Below are 24230 nucleotides of genomic sequence, written 5' to 3'. Positions count from 1 at the left end.
TTGAAGGATAGTGCCATGCATAAATGGACAATGTTGCTTCCAGAAAATATTAGTTGTGAAATGAAAATCTCAATTCAAGGACTGGGTTATCTCCCTACACGTCATTAGTTGGGGAGTTCCCAGAAGCACCCAAAACAACACAGGCAATGGTTACTGCTCTTCATTATCCACCATAACTAGATGCCAAAACACCACTGACTAATTGCAGGACACAGAAATGAACAGGAACTGACAGAGAAACTTCCCTGTTTCCTTACAGGAGAGGTACTACACAGGCTGCTGGGGAATAAAAGATATCAGTGTTTTTGGTTTTTTTGTTGTTGTTGCTGTTGTTGTTTTTGATCTTTCGAGACAGGGTTTCTCTGTAGTGTTGGTGACTGTCCTGGAACTAGTCTTGTAGACCAGGCCTGCCTCTGCCTCCTGAGTGCTGGGATTAAAGGCATGAGCCACCAACGCCCGAGGACATCAATGTTCCTTTTTTTTTTTTTTCCGAGACAGGGTTTCTCTGTGGCTTTTGGAGACTGTCCTGGAACTAGCTCTGTAGACCAGGCTGGTCTTGAACTCATAGAGATCCGCCTGCCTCTGCCTCCAGAGGACATCAATGTTCTTAACCAGCACTGGGCCTTGCATGCTATACCACCAACCTTAACAAACAAGATATGCCTACTTACCACAATGTCATGGCTGTTACACAGGTAACCAACTACTTTGCAGTTGAATTTAAGGTCTGTGCCACAGGAGGTAATTCATGCCTGGTGCTGTAAACTTGGCCAGAGGCCCATAGTTTGGAAGGTTATAGGTTGAAGGTGGGAGGTCAGGGGATGGTTCTACTATGCTGTTTGGCTAAATGCTCATGCTGTCAAACAGCCTTCTAAATGTTTGTGCTTACACCCATAGATCTGTTACACTCTCAACTTAGGTCAGAGAAGCTTTTTGCAATGGGCAGAATATAGACTAGCTGTTGTGAAATATTATTTTAAGATGTGTTACATTTGTTTATGCTGTGGAACGTGTTTAATAATGCAAAGATGTGTTGTATTCTTTTATATTGCATTTGTTTAACTCTGAAGCAGTGTTATTTTGCCTGTTTAAAACACCAGATTAGTCCAATAAAGAGCTGAATGGCCAATACTTTGGCAGGAAAGGATAGGTGGGGCTGGCAGGCATAGAGAAATCTGAAAGAGGAAGAAGGGAGAGGAGGAGGTTCGCTGGGTGATGGACTCTTGATGGACTAAGAAGTAACACATGGAGTAAGAAGTAAAGAAAGGTATATAGAAACAAAGTAAGATAAAAGCCCAGAGGCAAAAGGTACATGGGATAATTTAAGTTAAGAAAAGTTGGCAAGACACAAGCTAAGCTAAGGCCAGGCATTAATAAGTAAGAATAAGTCTCTGTGTGTGATTTATTTGGGAGCTGTATAGCGGGTCCCAAGAGAAAAGAGTAAAAGAACAACTTATTACAATTAGTAACTGATTAAAGGGACTGTGAGTTTCAGCCATAAATATATTAACTCCCCACACCCACCTACCCTCGCCTTAAAAAACATCCCAGAAAAGATGGAAGAAAATGTAAGAGCCAGAAATTGGGGAAGAATGCCATGAAATGTTTTCTGGACATGATCAGACCACTGTACCAAGTAAATACACAGCAGAAGTGGTGGTTACCTGCACAAGATTTAAACAAAGCAATCAGCATTCCAGCACAGATGAGAGAGGACACCTCTCTCAACCTCTAGCTGAAGATCTACTGGCAGCTGGTGAATGCTGGAGGAGGGAGGTATCAGTTTTCTTTCTGGATATAGCCAGGTAGGATGCACAGAATTCAGTGGATGGCCCCACGCACTAACTGGACTTTGGGCTTATAAAATAAGAAAAGAAAGAAGGTGACAGACAGGACAGGTCAGAGGGAGCTTGAGGGAAGGGTGCAAAGTAGAAATGTTCAAAAATATGTACGCAAGAATGAAATTCAAGAAATAAACAAAAAACATTGGTTAAAAAGAAAGAAACCAATAAGGTGTAATGGTGCACACCTTTAATCCCAGCACGTGGGGTGCAGAGGCAGGAGAATTTCTGTGACTTCAAGGCCAGCCTGGTCTACAGCTAGGTCAGCTAGAGTGTCAGTTAAGACGAGACCCTATCTCAAAAGAAAACAAGGAACCCAGTTACTCCAACTGCTCACCACCTCACCTGAGCATCCATAGAAACAATAAACCCATTACAAATCAAAAGGCAGCTAGCTGTCCAGTCTTCTAAACCTACACTGTTAGCATCAGGAAAGGAAACTTTCAGATTTCTTTGATGTCAAAACCTATTTAAACTTGTAAAAACAGATTAGGAAGATGTGTCATCTGTATCAGGATACACCCAAGAATTTGTTGAACACACCATGGCTGTGATTGCCTCAAGGAAAGCTCTTTGCTTTTGTGCCTCAATTTCCCTACTAAAATAAGCAATATGACCTTTTTACAGAACTTTTGAGGATTTAACTTAAAAATTAGGAAAAGATTATCTTTACTTTATATGAATCCCTCAGATCTTGCACACTCATAAACAGAGAACCAAATTTATCCCTTAAGACACAGCTTAAAGTATGCAAAATTAGCAGAAGTATCTCGATTAATACCAACAAGATAAAGTTTCAGATGGAAAATCACCACTGTTACATAACCTATAACTTAAAAACATGTTTCATACTAAGTAATTCTGAAAATGCATATTAACCAACAAACTATTTTCTTATCATGGGGTCATTACCAAAAGTTAGCAATTCTGCTTATTTATTTGTACAACAGTACTTAATTTCAAAAAGCACTTTAGAATCTTGACAGAATTTTTGAAAATTTCTTTTCTTAAAAGAACATTAGTCAGCTGGGCAGTGGCGGCACACGTCTTTAATCCCAGCACTCAGGAGGAAGAGGCAGGCAGATCTCCGTGATTTCAGGAACACCCAGGTCTACAAGAGCTAACTAGGACAGGCTCCAAAAACTCCAGAGAAACCCTGTCTCAAAAATCCAGGAAAATAAATAAATAAATAAATTAGTCATTTCTTTCTATTGTGGGTGTGCCACATAAAAAACCTAGAGGAACCTGTCTGTGTCTCTTCTCCTCCTGCCATGTGAGTCCTGAGGATCAAGCTGTCAGTCAACAAGCTTGGCTGAAGGACCTCTACTCACTAAGATGTCTCACCAGGCTGAAGCTAACATGGATTTCTGGGCCATTTCCTAACAGACTATTTAAACAATTTCCTGAAAGTATGTCGTGTTTTCAACACCCATCACTATCACTGGGGCTTTTAGGAAGATTTTAGAATACTTTGAAAACTAACAAACTCACATAAAAGCAATCATTTGCCCCACTTTGTCCTAAAGTCTCACCTTTTTATATCTGATTTGACTTCTATAACAATTTAACACTTACAGAAGGTGGAAATGACTTCACGCAAAATATTTCCCAGTTAGCTTTTAGCTGACAACTTCCACTTTAAAATAGCAGCGACACAGTGACCTCAGTGAGGAACCTAAACCCCAGAAAAGCCTATATACATTACCCTTTGCCATCTAGATCAAATATAGTAATCATAATTGATTTTGAAGTTTCTCTTTAGACTAGCTGTAGTGGCACACATGCATAATCCCAGGACTTAGAAACTTAGAAAAGTAAAGTCAGAAGACCCAAGGTCAAATTCTCTGCCAAATTCATCTTTGACCTCAGCTGTATGATATACCATCTCATTAATAATAACAACAAGAGTTTCTTAAGGGCAAAGAATGCCTACTATAAAGTCTTAAAGTAATAAAAGTAACATTCACATTTTGGGGGATCTACCACAAAAGGCAAAGGAGGGGGGAATGAAAAGATATGCCAGAAGTACTGGACACTGGATATTCTATTTCTAACTTGACATTTTTATTTGTGAAAAATAAAAGAAGCAAGTTCCATTACACCTCAGTATTTAAAGATAAGTATGGTCAAATCTCTAGCTGTTTGCAACTACAACAATGGGCCGGGGGGTGTGGCTCAGTTGGCACACTGCTTGCCTAGCATCAAGTCCTGGGTTCAATCCCCGCCACAAATAGAACTGGGCATAGTGGCATAGACCTATAATCCCAGCACCCCAGAAGTGCAGGCAAGGTCATCAGAAGTTCTTAGTCATCCTTGGATAAATTTAAGGCCAGTCAGAGCTATCTGACACTCGGCCTCAAAACAAAACAAAAAACAGAAAATTGATAAGCCTCCCTTCCCACCAAAATCACTCTCTGTCAGGCAAAGGCTCTTGAGTCTCATTTTCCTTACTTTCTTCCAACCAAGAAAAAAAAAAAGATTAAATTTAAAAATAGATAAAAGGAGACATTTAGTGTTTGTGCATCTTCTATTCAGACACTATTAATCATTTCTTTTAAAATTAAATTACCTACCTCACGGGGGTGGTTGTGAGGATTAATTCATTAGTGTTTCTAAAGCACTTTGAGATCCTCAGGTCAAAGGCGCTATAGAAGTGCAAAGTAGTAGTATTATTACTAGATTCTTTGCTTATTTAAGGAATTTCACAATCCTTTAAAACCTTACCCTGAGTTTTGATTTAGACATTTATTTGTAAAATCCTATAATTTATCAACATTAAATTCTTTGAGTATGTTATAGACAGACAGGGACAGATGTTTCAAAGCCAATTTTCTTAAATGTTATACCTTGACCTAAAATGGCTGGAACAAGATTGGAAATACCCAGTATGACAAACTATGAGAAACCCTGTCAGGAAGATTTAAGTGTGCATAAGTTGTGAGAAAAACAAAACTGAAATGTACTTAACTACAGAGTCTGTTTTAAATTTTCATTCATAAAAGAGAAAAGGAAACAGTATCCAACTTTTAAAAGCTAGCACTGTGATGATACATTGATTACATTCACATATGTGGAAGTGCAATGCAGACATTTAAGACCCAGTAACAGTTTTTCTATGAACTGAGTAAAATAATTTGGCTCAATTTCTTCCAGTCAACCTCACTCTCAATTACACAGAACAGCTAATCCTTGAGAGAAGGTCAATTATCACTGAGGGTAAAGCCTTCAAATCTAGTTCAATCTTGGAATAATGAACCACTTCCTACCTTTTTGTTCTCTAACCAAAGGCTTTTTACAATAAAAGTGCGTGTTCAAATACAAGCAACAAAACCATATATATATACACACACACACAAAAAAAAAAAAAAAAAAAGCTAAGAGACACCATGAGCTATGTGCACACAGAATATTTACTCAGGGTTTTAAAGTGTCACTACCCTGAAGGATTTATTTCTACAACATAAACTCCAGTCTCAAGATCCAACTGAAAAGGGGACAGTGAACTTTCACCACTTACCTCCTGCTCTTGTTGAAAGATGACAACTCTCCCACCTTTATCTCCTGTCGCTAGCAATTCTCCAGAATGATTAAACTCTACTGTAGAAATTATATCTGCTGTATAATTGAAACAAAACAAAAAGACATCAGTTTTTGTCCCCCAACTCGCTGAGGGTGTTCCTAACAACACTCTAGATCTATGCATCAGCCTGGTATCATCAACAATGAGATCCGAGGTTCTTTTGTAACCACTTTCATTTGGGGGGGGGGGAATCCCCAAAATAAACCAACACAAAACCATTCCACCAATCAAGAACACATTAATAAATGCCAGACGTGTAGCCATTTCTCTTAATTTGTGAATACAAAGAAATCAACATATTTGTGGGACTGTGTTTTGTTGGTTGGGTTTATTATCACCATGTGTTTGGTGACTTGTAGAGGAATGAACATGCCAAATTGTGCGTGTGGAAGTCAGAGGATAACTTTGTGGAACAGGTTCTCCCCTTCCATTTTCACACAGGTTCCAGGGACTGGATTTAGGTTTCCAGGCTTGCACTACAAGCGCTCTACCCACAGAGCCATCTTGAAAGTCCAGTTGGAGAGGGTTTTTTCTTTTTCTTCTTCTTCTTTTTTTTTTTTTTTTTTGGTTAACACCATTTGAACAATGATTATTTTGTGACAAAATGTTGTTTGTTGGTTTTGTCAAGACTAGACAAGCAGCTCAAGCTGGCCTCAAACTTGCTGCTATCCTACTCCCTGAGCCTCTTGAATGCTGGAGTTACAGATATGTGCCATCACACATGGCTTATTTAAATGTTTTTGATGAGCATGAGAACTTTTTTTTTTTGGTTTGAGACCGGGTTTCTCAGTATAGCCTTGACTGTTCTGGAACTTGCTTGCTCTGTAGACCAGACTGGCCTTGAACTCACAGAGATCGACCTGGCTCTGCCTCCCAAAAGAGTGCTGGAATTAAAGGTGAGCGTCACCATCTTTTTCTTTTTATTTATTATATATACAGTGTTCTGCCTGCAGGCATGCCTGCAGGCCAGAAGAGGGCACCAGATCTCATTACAGAGGGTTGTAAACCACGTTGTGGTTGCTTGGAATTGAACTCAGGATCTCTAGAAGAGCAAGTCAATACTCTTAACCACTGAGCCATCTCTCCAGCACCCCATTTTTGCTGTTATGTTGGAGGGGTTACTATGGATCAAACTTTCAAGACTCAAGTATGCTAGGCAAGTGCCTATCTCTGCTGCGAGGCTTGTTTACACAAATCCAAAGCCTCCAAAATTGAGGTAGAAAGAGGTCAATGTGGCCTACATGTCTCAAAAACAAAAAACCAACAAAAATCTAAGATACATATGGGAGAGGGAACATTTTCAATGCAAAATTAATTTCAGATGGAATTCTAAAAGACATAAATGCAAATAGTATTCTCAAATATCAGCAATACACTCTTGGATACAAAGAAAATAAACATGTTTATTAAAATACACAACATTATGACAAAGAATTAGATCATGAAAGCTACCAACATGAGGAATACCTTTAAGATTTTTAAACTATTCCATGTTTTATAAAAACAAAAACAACAGCGTTGTCAGAATCATTGCATTAAATGTGACATATGGTCCAGCACAGAACATTGAGTTATGCTCTCATAAATAAGAAATGGCAAAGACCATAATACTCTTTTTAAAGGGAAGGAATCTAAGGACAATAAAAATGTCACTTTACAACAAAGACTGTCTTGTTTTACTAATCTTAGAACATTCTAATATGGTTAAAGGTGAGTCCCCAAAACTTTCATTAACTTAACACACAGAAAATTTTAGACAGTGATTTTCAAATTATGCAACCAAAGAAGTCTTTAAAAGACATCATTGGGTGGGAGGAGGTGAAAGGAATCAAAGGGAGGAAGAAGTGGGAACAGAGATTTGATATCTTAAAAAAAAAAAAGGAAGGAAAGAAAAAAGGCATCATCAGTTTGTACACCAACTCAAACTGAGGAGTTTATAATTCTATGAACAACCAACTCCTTTCTAAACTCATCATCCAGGTTTGCCCTTTGCAAATGGAATAGTCACATTTTTGAGGGTGGTGTGCAGATGGTGAGACTGACAGCAGCAGTAGTTGCTGTATTAGTGGCCTGTTTTGACCTTGCCTGTTCTTGCTTTGTCATCTACTTCTCTGAAGGTCTTATGTGGTATAATAAACAAAACACAATGATCAGATAGCCAAGAATTCAAAATTTTAACGCTTGGTTTAAAACCCAAGGGGAAACATCCACTTGTAGCATATGTAAACTATAATAATTAGTGACAACTGCTGCACAGTAATGGACCAAATTATCAGCCTTATCATTTTTTTAGTATTTCAGTTCTGAGTTGTGAGGCAATACAGGTTTTATAATTTTAAATGAGGATGACTTTCCAAAGAAGTAATTTGAAAGAAACCAACAAGTACAGACATGTAAGATTTCTGAAATGGAAGAAAGCTGAACATATTTTAAATACCCAATACCCAAGATGAAAAAGGCACTTCTATAGTCACAGGTTGGAAAGTATGGCCTACCAATGTCTTTATAAGCATATATAAAAACTGGAGTCCAGCAGCAAATTAAAACCAAAAGCTATTTACCAGTTAGCCATTTTCAGAGAATGTCTGACAACTCTAGTTCTTGTATAAAAATAACTGGATACATATTAACTCAATAAAATAAACAGCTTGTTGATACAAAATATTATTAAACACATTAATAGATGTGGAACTACCACGTGCCCAGTAAGCATGAAATATGTCCATTTCCTATTCATAGCACCACTGTATTTTTTATTTTCCATGTACAGATGAACAATGGGAAACTAGAGATAATTAAGTTAGGGAGTAGTGCTATATACAAGCATCAAGTGTCAAAGCCAGGATTCAAATTTAGCAGCCATATGGTTACAGTAGCAGCATAGGATTCTGTAAATCATGGAATGAAAGCAAAAGAATACTGGGTATTTATTCATTTGTTTCCTCCCCTCACACTACAGTGCCTGTATTCAAAGCACCTAGAACCAAACAAATCAACTTTGTACCTTCGTAATGACTAAGTAATAACTAAGCACCCAATGTAGCACCTGCTACAGAGTCAAGGTACTGAGGGCACCTAGTACTTAAACATCCTAAATTCTACCTCTGCAAGAAAGTAGAACACAAGAATGTATCCACAAGGAAGAAAACAAAGAGAGGCAGGCAGGTGCGTACACACACACAAACACACCAACCAAGGAGTTAGATAGACAGTTCAGTGGGTCAAGTGCCAGTATAAATGAGTTCAAGGTTCAGTGAGAAATCCCATCTCAAAAAAGATAGAGTAACAAGACTAACAGCATTGACCTCTGGCTTACGCATGCACATGCCACATATATGCACACACACCACATACATGAGTACACACAAATAAATATAGCATACACAAAATAGGAGCCACGCATGGTAGAACAAGTCTATGATTCCAGCCCTCAGAAGGTAAAGGCAGGAGGACTGTCCTGTTTGAGGTCAGCTTGGTCTACCACAGGGAGCTCTAGGCTAGCAAGTTAAACGGCTACCCTGCTAAAAATACATAAATGAAGCCAAAGGAGAAATATAAAAGGCAAAATGAATCCTATCACATGAAGACTAACAGGGGCAGAGCACATTCATAACACACAGGAGCCTGTGACCCCCAAAAGCAACAGGTAAAAAGTACAAATGGCCAGGCAATAGTGGCACACACCTTTAATCCCAGCACTCAGGAGGCGGAAGCAGGTGGATCTCTTCCGAGTTCGAGTACAACCTGGTCTACAGAGTTCCAGAACAGACAGGGCTGCATAAGAGAAACCCTGTCTTGAAAACCTAAATATTAAAAAGTACAAATAAAAGGAAGAAAACTCAACTTGGATAAATTGCTAAAGTGTCTAACCATCAGGGTTGTAGGGTCCCACAAACTGCACTTCAAAGTAGAAAAGAAGGCCAAGCTCATGTTGAGCTATGCTCCCAGCTATTTTTGCTTCTTTAATTGTACTTTTAAATCTCATAAACTTCAGGGAAGATAATTTTTAATCCTACTTCTGAGAACTATTATTATTTTAGTATCTCAGCAAAGGACACTGTGTGATTGTGTACACTCAATACCAAAAGGCAGATATATACCCTAAGCCTGCCTATAATACCAGTTGTTCTAAAAAGTTACAAAGCAGGTTTGATGCTTTTTGGACAAAATAAAGACAATCAGGAAACTGGAAACAAATGACCAGAGCTTAGACAAGGAGTTAGGAAATAGATATGAAAGCCATTACTATACCATTTCCATGGAAACACCAGAATACTGCTACATACTACTCAAATGACCAAAATGAGAAAGAAATCAAAAAGTTCTCTGCTGACAAAGCAATCAGCACTTATAGATACTGCACAGATGCACAACACTGCAAACCCACAGGGGGTACAGAATTTTTGGCACAGTGATTATGAACCTTCAGTGTTAACCTGACCAAATTTGGAAACATTTAGGAAATATTACCTCCCAATATCTGTGTTTTCAGATTAGTTTAACTGAAGAGGTAAAACCCACAGGTGACAACCATCTGGTGGTCCCAAGCTAAATAAAACCAAGGGAGAGGAAATGTGGACTTTGATTCCTGCCTGTGGACACAGGATTAACTGTCACCATTGTCTTCCCCAGCAGGAGACTATACACCATAAGCCAAAGCAAGCAAGTCAGTAACCAATAGGAATGACAAGACACTGAGGATATGGTCACTCTTCTGCTCTACCAATAGGCAATGTTTCAGTATTCAGGACTGAATCTTTTTTCACAGAGCATGTGCTTTGATAAACAAAGAGGTAATTTAATCCATCTAGGAGAAACAAGAATACAATGACTGGAGAAAATCATTACATTAGGAAACTTCTAATACAGAAAATTAAAGTCTTAAAAGACCACACATCTGCAAAACTGCCCAATTTTTCCTGGGACCACAGCCTTCAGCTAGAGAGGCTGGAGTTTAACTACACTGATCTAGGGTCTCACATGACCTTGGTTAGCTTCTTCCAAGAGTGTGACAATAATGACCCATATCCCAAGGTCTTCTTTTCCCATGGTCATACTTGGGCACCATGTAGCCAGAGCATGAATCCCTGGAAGACAAACTATATTCAAACTAACACAGGCTTTTCCCCTACGTTGCTACAGAGCAGCCTGCTATTGTTGCTCAACTGTAAGTAATAATATAAAGACTTCTAATAGCAGCGATTCACTCTTCAACCATTTAACAATAACTAACCACATAAAGCCTCTTTGGAAACTGCTTCTAGTTTTGAATGTACAGAAGGTCACAGATGCTATGTGGAGAGATCCTAGAGACACCTTACCAAGCTCCCACCACTGCACTGCTAGGGTGGATTTGTCACCGATAAGGAAGCAGCTTTGCACATTTCAAATGAACTTGATAGTGCTGTTATTCAGAATTTCCCTCTTGTGCCTTTTCAGTTCAATACATCCTTTGGGTTACCCTATTACAGTGTCATGTCTCCCTAGCTTCCTCGACCTACGAGTTTCTCAAACTACCTTGTCTTTGATGAACTTGACAATTCCTTGGCAGTATACAACAGGTACCCCTCAATCTAAAATTGAAATGTATTTTTTTTTCATGGTAAGGCTACAATTGTGGGTTTCTGGCATGAAGATCAGAGATGTTAGTATACCATTCATGCCACAGTGTTACTATGGTACATCCTCTTTGTGGTCAGAAAATGTCCCTAACAAGTATTTGAAAATATAGTCCCCAATTGGTAGCACTGTTTAGTAAGGGGGTATATTTTGTTGGACAAAGTATGCCACTGTGGGTGGGATTTGACAGCTTACAGTCTCATATCACTTCATTCTCTCTACTGGAGGTACTATTGGAAGCTGAGGACATGCATTTGATACCATGCCTCCCACACCATTCCAACTCTCCCTTTGGAAATGAGATCAAAAATAAACTTTTCTTCTAAGTTACACTGTATGGTGTTTGTCACAACAACAGAAAAGGAACCAACCAATCCTATTAGCATGAATTACTGATGATAGTTCATGTGAACTATCATCAAGTGAACATGATAGACACCTGTAATTCCAGCACTGGGAGATAGAGACTGGAAGGTTCTGGGGACTCACTGGCCAGCCAGCCTAGCCAAATTGGGAAACTCTACATCAAAAACTAAGGTGGGGGGGCTGGAGAGATGGCTCAGTGATTTAGAGCATTGCCTGCTCTTCCAAAGGTCCTGAGTTCAATTCCTGGCAACCACATGGTGGCTCACAACCATCTGTAATGAGGTCTGGTGCCGTCTTCTGGCCTTCAGACATATACACAGACAGAGTATTGTATACATAATAAATAAATAAATATTTTAAAAAAAACTAAGGTGGGGAGCAACAGATGAGGATACTTGACCTCAATCACTGGCCTTCCTAAGCATAAGCATGCACATACAAACACAAACATGTATACATGGCATACACACACAGTTTTGTAAGAGACTGTTCTTTCCTGCTGTCCACACTCGAAATAACCACACAGAAGCTGTATTAATTAAATCACTGCTTGGCCTATTAGCTCCAACTTCTTATTGACTAGCTCTTACATCTTAATTTCACCCATTTCTATTAATCTGTGTATTACCACATGGCTGTGGCTTACTGGTGTCTGTCCCCGAGGGGCTACATGGCTTCTCCCTGACTCCACCTTCTTTCTCCCAGCATTCAGTTTAGTTTTCCCTGCCTACCTCTGTTCTGCCCTGCTAAAGGCTCAAAGCAGTTTCTTTACTCATTAACTAATAAAAGCAACACATATATAGAATTTCCCACACCAACAGAAAATTTTTTATTCAACCATCAGTACAAAATTAACTTCATTTTATAGCTGCATTTTTAAAGAACTGAATCCATAAAAGTTCAGCAAAGAGGAATAGAAAAATAAAAAGGTAGACTACAATAAAAACTATAAAGCTATGCACCTCAGAACACCTGACCATTGCTAACACTTCTTTTTTTAAATATTTATTTATTTATTATGTATACAATAGTCTGTCTGTATGCCTGAAGGCCAGAAGAGGGCGCCAGACCTCCCTACAGATGGTTGTGAGCCACTATGTGGTTGCTGGGAATTGAACTCAGGACCTTTGGAAGAGCAGGCAATGCTCTTAACCACTGAGCCATCTCTCCAGCCCTATTGCTAACACTTCTATACTGGAACAACAGCTCAGTAGTCAGCTAGGCTCTAAAGCTTAGGCAGGTAAGTGTCAGATCATTCACATGTTAGACATATGCCTATACCTTGCTCATCATCTTGTTAATCTTCCAGTACTTGTTCTTTCCAGATGTTGGAAAGATGGAGTGAAAACATCGGGTGAACAAATGATCTGTTTCTCTGTTCATTTTTACTAGGTCCACTTAAAACACAAATCTGATTCTTGATCTGCTGTTACATACTCATATTCACCAGCTTTTCATTGGCCCCACATAGCTATTTAGACACGATTAACCCAAAATTTTTCAGAACAACTCCTTTCTTCCTAATGTAAGCAAACACTCAGAATGGGGTGAAGTTAAGTTAGCATTTGTGACGCTTTTTATCCTGTTTGCTTCCTAACACCAGAAGGGGAGGATAATATAATTATAAAACAGTAGCTTCTTACCTAAAGGGAAGGCTAATCAGGTTCTTTCCCTAAAAAGAACCTTAGGAGGCTCTATTTTGACTGTTGTCCTCTAGAGGGAGCTCAAAGTCCTCAATAATTTTTCCAAGGTAGGCAATGTCTCCTATGCCTTGGAGAGCAAATTAAATACTGTCCTTTGGAAAACTCTTCCCTTCAAAAATAAAAAGGCTCGACCTACTCAGAGATCCCCCCCCCCCCCCCGAGAAACAGGCCACAGCATTTCGTTCTTCCTCTTTCTTTTCCCTGTTTGGCACTGACTAAAACATTCCTCTTATACTTGAGAGGCTGAGGGAAGACTGGTAGTAATCAAATAGGAGATAACTGCCTCCCCCACAGATGACCCCCTGTTGTATCCAGGGAATCATAAGCCACTGTGTTCCCATTGTCTTCATGTCAAGGCATGGACAGGATGAGATGGTTGGCATACTTTTCCAAGACAAAGTTGTTCCTGTCTTCCTAGGAAACCACTCAAGGGCTGAGATATCCTCATCTGTAACACCTTCTCAGGTTCACTCATAGGGAGCATACGCCTTTGGGACATAGGAAATACCGCCAAAGTAAGACTAATTCCTACTTTGCCATTATCTGAATGACCTAGAGGCCCTGGTAGCTTAACCTCTTAGAGACTCTTTAACCTCAGCACTCACAAGATAAGGCAGGCAGGCAGGCAGGCAGACAAGAGTTTCAGTCCAGCTTGCTCTACCTAGAGAATTCCAGCCCAGTCAAGGTTACACAGTGAGACCTTTTATAAAATAGTAAAATAAAGCAAAATGTAACTGTTCCTAGGGTGTTAAGGTCTACTTTAGCTCACTAAAATAAAGTCAGAGAGAGCCTAAAGCCCAAGCAAGTAACAGTATTAAAACTGCCTTTAAAAACAAAAACAAGCCGGGCGATGGTGGCGCACTCCTTTAATCCCAGCACTCGGGAGGCAGAGGCTGGGAGTTCGAGGCCAGCCTGGTCTACAAGAGCTAGTTCCAGGACAGGAACCAAAAAGCTACGGAGAAACCCTGTCTCGAAAAATAAAAAAAAAAAACAAAAAAACAAAAACAACAACAACAACAAAAAAACCCACAACTGCCTTGTCTACTGCCTCTTGGTATACACGCACAAGCCTGGGACTACACCAAAATGGTCATGGTTGGGATTCAAACTATCTTTTGGCTAAAATATCACCCCAAATTCTCTGTGATTTCCAACTAGATTATACAGAACAAAGTGTCCAGAGCTTTCCTCAACTCAACTTAGTGAAAAAGACTGTTTTATTTTAAGTGCAACAAAAACCACTGGCTGTCTATGCTCAGAGAAAACCTACATTGTAATGTTCCCATGAGAATTAGGGTCCAGACTGTCTCTTCCAGAGATGCAAACTGGAACCAGTCTCCCTTTATAACTTGTTCCTGCATAATCTGGTATCATGTTTGGATAAACAGAATGCAACTATATATCCTCCTGCAACAGAGAGATATAAACAATACGTTAGTCTCTGGGTATGATTTTTAACAGGCACGCTTCAGTGTGAAATTGTTGTGTAAGTACAAGGAGAGCTGTAAGCTGACCATTCTTAACCTAAAATTAGATACTATCTTCACTAGATGCCTAGTAACTTTTAACTGGTCCATAATTAGTTCCACACATTAAATTAGTCCAGTTGTCTAATGCAAAACCGTAAGTGATGGTTCGTTCATACCTTAATCTCAGCACCAAAAATGAGTGCTCCAAGTTGGCATCCAGCCTGGTCTACAAAACAAATCCCAGGTCAGCAAGGGCTACTAAGTGAGACCCAGTCCCAAATCACCAGTAATATCGATGACGGTTGTGCAAACAGTTCCGGTATATATGCAAACAAACCACTCCATATTTATGGCTATCTTAGCCACCAGTCAAGAACTTTTCCACTTTCACCTTTGAGATAGGGTCTCGGTGTGCAGTCCTGGCTGGTCTGGAACTCACTAAACAGACCAGACTGGTATTGAGCACAAGGAATCTGCTTGCTTCTGCCAGGATTAAAGCCATGTGCCACCACCATCTGGCAGGTTTTACATTTTTAAATGCTTTAAAACTCAAATAACATTTCATGACACTAAAACACATCTATACAAGTTTAAAATTTGAAATTAAAAACAGGAAGCTCTTTTAAGGCTGGAGAGATGGCTCTGAGGACCCATAACCATGTATAACTCGTTGATTTCAAAGGATGCAACACTCAATTTAGACTTCCACTACACTCAAGCACACACATAAAATAGTTTTTTTTCTTTTTTTGGGGGGGGGGTTTCGAGACAGGATTTCTCTGTTGCTTTGAAGCCTCTCCTGGAACCAGGTTGGCCTCAAACTCACAAAGATACAACTGCCTCTGCCTCCTGAGTGCTGGGATTAAAGGCATGCGCCACCAGCACCCAGCCTAAAATATTTTTTTCAATGGGCAATTCCTTTAATCCTAGAGGATCAGAGGAAGAGGCAAGCAGATCTCCAAGTTTGCAGCCAAACTGATATACAGAGTGAGTTCCAGAATAATGAAGGCTACACAGAAAACTGGGGAGGAGGGTGACATTATTTTCAAAGTCTTTTTTTATTCAGAATTGATTTTTACTGATGTCTATATAGAAGCTTTACAAACTACAGATCATCATATCCATGCCATATGAATCAGAACACAATACACTACCCAGTTGTCTTGATGGTTATTTGTAATTCAAATTTTATTTCTCGTAGGTTACAGACAAGATATTTAGATGAAAACACTAAAGAGATTTTTAGACATGTTATAAAAATTTTACAGGTCTTATTCTAATGCCCAAAGACAGCTCATTGAATTTTAACTAAAAAACAACACAGTCAGCTGTCAGCCTGGGATTACTCAAGCTACAGCAAAAAAGATTGGGAATAAGGAGGAAGGTGAGCAAATAAGAAAATTGGAGACCAAAGCAGAGATGCTTCAGAAATCCTGGTAAACAACCCTGGAGTTGGAACCAGGGCAGTGCAGTGCAGTACTGGTGCTGCTGTAAGCCACATGCAATGTACTAGCATTTAGTTTTCACCACAAACACGTAAACTTGTTTACATTAACACACAGGCTCAAGAGATGAGAAAACTAAAGCCAAGAGAGCAGAACAAATCTTCAATCAAACATAAAAATAAAGATAAATGTCAAGAAAAATGTCCAGATCTTCCTGCAGGTTCGGTGGACCTCATCACTAATAGGCAGGTATGTTAATCTCCACTTAACAGCATCTAAAGGGAAAACTTGAAAGGGAATAAAAATCCATTGGATAACTAATCCAAAAGATTACACCGCTCTTTTCCTCAAAACCCCTTAACTAAAAGGAACACCACACATACTTTTATAGGAAGAACAATTTAAGAATAACAAAGTGGTAATCTACAATCCCAACACTTAGAGAGGTGGAGGCAGAGGATCAGATCAACATCAACTTTAAAGGAGTGTAAGGGATGTTCTAGGCTAGCCTGAGACATTCAAGAGCCAAATGTTAAGGGGAAAATAGCAAATCACATTCATTCTGTGAATTCTTTCTGCTTATATCTTTTCTAAAATCCCCCTTCTTTCCAATTTTGGTAGACAAAACATCAGGTAGTCATTTCCTGGCCTGTTCTGCAGCCATATTTAAAATTCAATTCCTCATCTCCGTTACACTTCTTTCAAGGGATGATAAACTGTAAATGTGTTCTTACTAAACAAGTGATGAGAAGGGTCAGAGCTGGCTGGCAGTAAAGGCAGCACTGCCATAAACAGAAGGATGGACCAAAGTCAGTACGAAGACAGTAAAAACATACCCAGCAGGAGAAAAACAAAACAACTGTAACCCATTGTATATCTTTGATTGGACATTCAAGTAGAATGTCATGTAAGCAGTTAGACTGATTTGGCAGCAAGAGTTTTCAGAAGACATTTAAAGTCATGTAACATTTCAAGGTGATGTCCTTGTGGGTAAGCACAAAGAAAATCAGGGTTATGGGCTGAAAGCCTTGAGGATCTCCTATCCTTGGCAGCTAAGCAGAAACCATGTAAAAAATAAGATGAAGGGCTGCTGATGAAGTGGGATGTTTTTCCAGGAGCCAGGCAGCGTTTGAAAATGCAGTAGTGATGGATTGCATTTAAAAGAAGGTAAAAAGATATGAGGAGTGAGGCTTAGTGTTATCTTCAAAATAAAAACTGTTGTTTCCTGCAGCTTTATTTTTTTTAATTTTTGGTTATTAGGTGAGAGGATTCTCCAGAGGTAAAACTATGCATGTGTCAGCACAGACACTCACTCCCATGGCTACTATCAGACATCAGTTTTCCTGGAAGCTGGCCTGAGATACCAGTTTTTTGCCACATCGATTCCAGAAAAGTTCACAATAGTGGTAGCTGGTTTCCCTCAAAGAAAACGAAAGAGAGCAGCCCAAACCTTTTTGGTAGTCTCATCTCCAAGTGTGTATCGTCACTTCTGCCATGCCTGTAAGAGCCAGTTGCTAGGTCTGTCATATTCAAGGGGAGGAGCTTACACAAGGACAAGAACACCAGAGAACAGTATTCATTGGAGCCATTTTGGGGGCTGCCCAGTACAGAAAAATTGATAAAAACTACCTGGCCAGGTCGTAATGCTGAGCCAAAGAGAGAAGCCTAGAACAGTTTCAGCTGAGCTTCAAGGTTAAGATTCTCTCCTAGCTGTCTCTGTAGCCCTCACCCCTACCCCCAGGCAGTGTGTGCGCATGCGCGCGCGCACACACACACACACACGTATGTGCAAGTGTACAGGAGGGGCAGACTTGCATATGTATTGCTGCTGTTTGTAGTACTGAAGAGCTAACACAGGACCTGTGCAGCAGACATGCTACCCTTTAGTTATAACCTCAGATCTCAAGCTATTTAGTTTTTACTCCCTGCTTCAAAATATGAAATACCCCATTAACCTAACTACCTGCCACTATAGTCATTTCTACTCAAGCCACTCAACACAGGTTCCTTCTCTTACTCACCAGGGGGCTCTCAATCCTGTAAACAAACACTAAGACAGTCAGCGATGTCATCTCTAGCAACTGCTGGTTTGTACCTGCTTGTTTCCTGCCAAGTGCTTCTCACAGCTTAGTTAGGGCACTCTTCCAGGGTTTCCAAGGATACTGAACTCCCCCCATTATGCTTGCTGGACATTTCAGAGTGCTTGTCTGTTTAACACATGAGTTTAGATCACCATTCACCATGGCAAGTCAACACAGCTATTTGCTCAAATAAGGTACTTTGCACATTCTTTCAAAGCCTCTTTTGATAAAAAGTGATAGAAATGTGTATTGGCTTCCTACCTGGATCATCTAATCCTACTGTCAACAAAACACCAATAATTTCCAGGAAAGTTACTTCTATGTACAACTGCTACTGAATTCTAAAAAAACCTTCGGTGTCAAACTCAATTTAAAACATTAGTTTAGGCCAGATGTGGCAGCACACAGGTATAACCTTAGTACCCAACAGTCTAAGGCAGAATTACAACACACAGGCAGCCTAGGTAGCTACATAGTTACTTCTATCTAGCCTACAAAACTACCAGAAAAAAAACCTACAAAACAATTTAAACTTGGTTTGTTTTTTATTTTAGGGTTTTTTGCATTTTTTTTTCTGAGACAGAGTTTTACATTGTAGCCCTGGCTGGACAGTACTCACTATCTCCCCATATAACCTTGAACTTTGCAGCAAAGTTCCAGGTTATATGAGCTAGTTCCAGGACAGGCTCCAAAGCTACAGAGAAACCCTGTCTTGGAAAAAAAAATAAAAATAAAAAAATTAAAATTTTTTTTTTTTTAAAAATTGTGAGCCAGGCCTACACTGTGAAACTTTGTCTCAGGAAAAATAATGATGATGGTGATGATAATAGTGTGTATGAGTATGTTGCCTGCATGTACGTACGTCTGTGCTCCTCATGTATGCAGTTCCTTCCCTCGGAAGCCAGAAAAGGGCATCAAATCCCTGGGACTGGAGTTTCAGATTGTTGCATGCTACACTGCTGATACTGGGTAGGAATCCAATGCTCCTAACCACTGAGCCATCACTCTAGCCCTCATAAACTGAATTGTAAAATTGCAAACTACAAAATTCAGTAAGCTCAGTCACACTCACAATATACCCTCAGTCATAGAGACAAAAGTGCTCAGCAAGGTGCATAAATCACCTATTGCTGTACACAAGTCCTAGCAATGATATGCTCAGTGATGAGCACACCTAGTGCTATACAGTGGACAAATACCAGAGACAAATCTTTACCAACAGTATTTTAGTTCACAAAACATTTAGGATTTAATAAATGAAAAGCTTCCCTATAGTATACATAATTTCTCTACCTCAGGCTTCAATATCCTAAAGATAATTTAGATACACATTCCACCTTCTGAGAAGAGAGATTAAGAAGTGAAGGTGAGGCAAGGTATGGTGGTACACACCTTTGATCCTAGCGTTCTAGAGGCAGAGGCAGGTGGATCCCTGTGAGTTCAAGGCCAGCCTGGTCTAAGTAGTGAGTTCTAGGAAAGCCAGAGCCACTGAAATCCTGCTTCAAATAAAAGGAAGGTCCTGCGGTGGTGTTCCACTGAAAGTCAGAGTCAGTTAAGCGATTGGTACAAATGTAGCACCTACTGGGTAACAAGTTTTAGATTCTTTGTCTTCTGAAGGTGAATATTTAGGAAACAGAATTAAGAAGGATGTTAATACAGAGACACTAAGCTTGAACAGAGCTATCGAACAACCTAACTCCACAAGCAGCTACCCTGTACTGCACAGTACAGTGCCAAAGAGATCAGTTCATCACTCGAGCCCTGGGTTCTTAAAAGGAATGAATTTTCAAATATCCTAACACAACACTTAAGCAGCAGCAGTGCTGCTCCATGAAGTTACAGAATACAAAATTAATACACACACACACACAAAAGGCATGTTCCTACAGAGTAACACTGAACAACCAGAAAAGGACACTAGAACAACTCCATTCACAACAGCACAAAAAGAAAATAAGAACTTAGGAAAGAGCTTGTGCAAGGAAGTAGATAATTTCAACACCGACAGCTATAAAGTGCTTAAAGGGAAGACAGTCAGACATGGGAGCACATGTCTTTAATCCCAGCACTCAGCAGAAGCAGGGGATATCTACAGCCTGGTCCACACAGTAAGTTCCAGGAAAGTCAAGTTACACAGTAAAAAAAAAAAAAACAAAAAAAACAAAAAAAAAAACTGTCTCAAAAACAAACAAAACCAAACAAACCTCACATATAGTTTTAGGACAGGTAAAAAAAAAAAAAAAAAAAACCATATCAAAAAAAAAGAAAAAAAAAAAAAAAAAAAAAAAAACCCAAAGTAAATGCAGGCTACTTCACTAGCTTCACATTACCAAATATCCAGATTCTGTTTACATTCTAACAAAGACAGCACAGGGCTGATAGGCATTTCTAGAAGAGAAAGCTATAAACACAGACTAGGAAGGGAAAGGTAGGACCATGTGAATCTAGATCTAACTAAATCAGCATAAACTTCTATTTTAAATTTTGTATTAAAGAGCACTTCAACTACTTGAAAAAGCAGGAAGAGGAGCAGAGAACAAGGAATCCCTATGTAGTTGTGCCGGTTGAGTTTTGTCAGCTTGACACAAATCTCTAGATCTACAAAGTCCACTCAACAACCACACACAACAAAAATCTCTGTGGTAGGGTCCTATTCACAGCCGAGGACATGACTGGCTAGCTTCCAGTTTAGTGTGGTACACAGCCAGGCTTGGCTTGTTACCTTTCCCTGGCTTCTTGAAGACACTGCTTTTGACTACATACTGCTGCAATGCATTTGAGGAGTTGGGGATCTTGGTGCTATTCTGCTGCCGGTTTCTTCCTTTCTGAGGGGTATGCCTTAGTTATTCTGTGTAATTTATTGAGATGGTGGTCCATGTTGAACCGTCTCAACTTGTAAGGTGAATCAATCGTCTGTTTTCTCCTTTCGCTCACATTTCTTTCTGGAGCCCCTCTGACATGGCTGTTATATCTGATCCCCCTCCCACTTCCCCTTTTCCTGTACTACATTTTGGAAGAATTCTTAAAACTTAGAACTATTAATTCATTTGGTGTTTGCTTCCTGCTTCTGCAAATAGAGTGGATTAATAATATAAATAATACAATTAATGTATTTATTATTCATACTATGTTTAATATATGATTACTTACATTCACACTATTCAAACAAAAATATTTTTATTATGTGAAACAATCAGGAATTTGACTTTCAACTTAAATATGTTCATGAGAGTCCTTTAGTAGTAGTCCCCATGAAGAATTTGTCGGTGAATAATCCAATGTCTGAGTGTGAATGAAATATGACAGTCTATAAATGAAAGACTTTAAAATGTTAAAAGTTCCTATCTTTGCAATGGCACAGGAGATCACTTCCTAAATATAACTCCAGTAGCAGATACTAAGAGCAACAGTTAATAAATGGGACCTCCTGAAATGGAAAAGCTTCAGTAAAGCAAAGGACACGGTCAACAAGACAAAAGGGCAGCCTATATAGAATGGAAAAAGAGCTTCACCAATCCCACGTCTGACAGAGGACTGATCTCCAAAATATACAAAGAACTCAAGAAACTAGACATCAAAAGAACAAATAATCCAATTTAAAAAAAAAAATGGGGTACAGACCTAAACAGAGAATTCTTAAAAGAGAAATCTCAAAATGGCAGAAAGACTCTTAAGGAAATGCTCCAACATTTTTAGCCATCAGAGAAATGCCAATCAAAACAACTCTAAGATTCCATCTTGCACATGTAAAAATGGTCAAGATCAAAAACACCAATGATAACTTATGCTGGAGAGGATGTGGAGTAAGAGGAACACTACCCCATTGCTGGTGGGAGTGCAAACTTGTACAGCCGTTTTGGAAATCAATATGGCAATTTCTCAGAAAATTAGGAATCAATCTACCTCAAGACCCAGCAATACCATTGTTGGGCATATACCCAAAAGATGCTCAGAGCAGCATTATTCATAATAGCCAGAGAACCTGGAAACAACTTAGATGACTCTCAACCAAAGAATGGATAAGGAAAATGTGGTACATTTACACAAGGGAGTACTATTCAGTGGTAAAAAATAATGACATCTTGAAATTCACAAGCAAAGGGATGGAACTAGAAAAAAAACATATTGAGTGAGGTAACCCAGATCCAGAAAGACAACTACAATATGTACTCACTCATAAATAGCTTTTAGACATAAAGCAAAGGATACCAGTCTATACAGTCCACAAAACCAGAGAACATAAGACAACAAAGAAAACCCTAAGAAACACATACATGAATCCGCATAGGAAGGAAAAAAAGACAAGATCTCCTAAGGAAATTAGAAGTATGGGGGACAGGGAGAGGGGAGAGTGGAAGAAGGAAGGGAAGTGGGGGAAAATGTATAGCTGAATTAAAAAGTACAAAGTATAAAAAAGACTGAGAAAAGTTCCTATTTTACTTTATTCAATAACATACCGTCACTGATAGTGAAAAAGAGTTGTTATGGCACATACTTCACAAATATGAAAACAAAGAAGCAAACACTTTAGAAATATGAGGACAATCAAGATAAGGAGAAGTCAAAACCAGAAAATTTCATTTCAAACTATGTACAACAAAAACAACCAAAACTAAATCCAAAATTAAAAGCTCTGAGAAACTGATCAAAGAAAGAGTTCCTAATTAACAAAGCAAAGAAAATCATCAAGATGTAAATAAACCAGGTATTGTGGCTTATTCCTGTAATTAATTCCAGGACTTAAGATGCAGAGAAAGGAAGACTGCCAAAAGAGCCAGGACAACCTGAGTAATTCCAGGCTACACTGGGCTACAAGGAAACTCCGTCTTTTCTTTTGTTTTGGTTTTCAAGACAGGGTTTGTGTAATAGCCCTAGCTGCCCTGGAACTCGCTCTATAGACCAGACTGGTGTCGAACTCACAAGTATCCTCCTGCCTTTGTCTCCCAAGTGCTGGGATTAAAAGCGTATGAACCACCCAGCAAATAAAAATTGTTACTCTAAATGTCTAAATTACATATACTAGCTAGACATACAACTATAGCTACTTTATCACTTCAGACATAACTAGAAAAAGCATAGTACAAAGCATACATTTTATTAAATAAGTGTCCATAGCAGAAAAACCCAGACCCATACATTAACGGTGTTAAAAACAGTGAGATTACATTTCTGGTTTTCCTCAACTATAAAATGAAGGTATCAAGTTATCCTCAGAGGTTGGCTGAGTGGATTATAGCTCATACATAAAAGTGCTATTGGGAGACAGGCTAAAGTTAGCAGTTTCCTCGACACAGCAGGCATTTTATGCTTATTAAATTTTATTTAGTGTACATATATGTGACACTTGTGTGCCACAGACTGAGTGGAGGCCAAAGGACAACCTTCCAGAGTCTGTTCTCTCTCCCTATCAGGTCCCAGGATTGAACTATGGTCTTCTTGCATGGCGATAAGAGCCTTTACTAACCAACCCACTTCAGTAGTCCTATTTTAGTCTTACAGGAGAGCACGACCCACAGACATTAACTAAGCAGGGCTCACACAGACTGAAGCAACAATCACAGACCCTAAATGGGTCTGAGTTAGGTCCTCTATATATGTTATGGTTGAATAACTTAGTGGGGATCCTAACAGTGGGAATGGAGTGTGGGTGTGTGTCTAATTCTTTTGCCTGCTCTTGGAACCCCTTTTCTCCTACTGGGTTGCCCTGCCCAGCCTTGATATGCAGGTATGTGCCTAGTATTATTTTAACTTGTGCTGATTGGGGGTGAGGGATGAGGACTAATAGGAGTAAAGGAAGGGGAAATTCAATCGGGGTATAATATATGAAGGAAGAATAAATTAATAAATCAGAAAATTATTTTTCTTTTTAGGTAAAGTGGCATACGCCTTTATTTCCAGTATTCTCCAAGATAAGGAAAGAGGATCCTGAGTCCACGAACCTGTGTTCAAAATAATATAAGAAGGAAGAAAGGAGATTGTTTTCCTTCTGTTTCATGTTTTGGGGTCAGGGTCTCATTATGAAAGTTGACCTCAGGGTTGGAGAGATGGCTCAGAGGTTAAGAGCATTGCCTGCTCTTCCAAAGGTCCTGAGTTCAATTCCCAGCAACCACATGGTGGCTCACAACC

General features: G+C 39.3%; 1 protein-coding gene across 3 annotated transcripts in view; it reads right to left on the bottom strand.

The window, feature by feature from the left end:
• Window positions 1-24230, bottom strand: part of Ppp2r2a (protein phosphatase 2 regulatory subunit Balpha) — a 59361-nt gene that overhangs the window by 22919 nt on the left and 12212 nt on the right. Inside the window, exons 1-2 of one of the 3 annotated variants that reach the window (XM_026783222.1) lie at window positions 5359-5456; window positions 4415-4486 (exon numbers count right to left, since the gene is read on the bottom strand). The exons of 1 other annotated variant lie outside the window; for it this stretch is intronic. Coding sequence is in view for 1 of the 2 variants with exons in the window: in XM_005355475.2 (XP_005355532.1) it covers window positions 5359-5456 (98 nt within the window). In the remaining variant the exon portion in view is untranslated. Of the gene's footprint in view, window positions 1-4414; window positions 4487-5358; window positions 5457-24230 lie in introns of those variants that run through there. One more of the 3 variants, XM_005355475.2, reaches the window with a different exon arrangement.

This window comes from Microtus ochrogaster, chromosome 17 (genome assembly GCF_000317375.1).
Source record: "Microtus ochrogaster isolate Prairie Vole_2 chromosome 17, MicOch1.0, whole genome shotgun sequence".
Lineage (NCBI taxonomy): Eukaryota > Metazoa > Chordata > Mammalia > Rodentia > Cricetidae > Microtus > Microtus ochrogaster.
The sequence above is the reverse complement of the archived record's forward strand: the minus strand, read 5'-3'. Positions and strand labels throughout refer to the sequence as shown.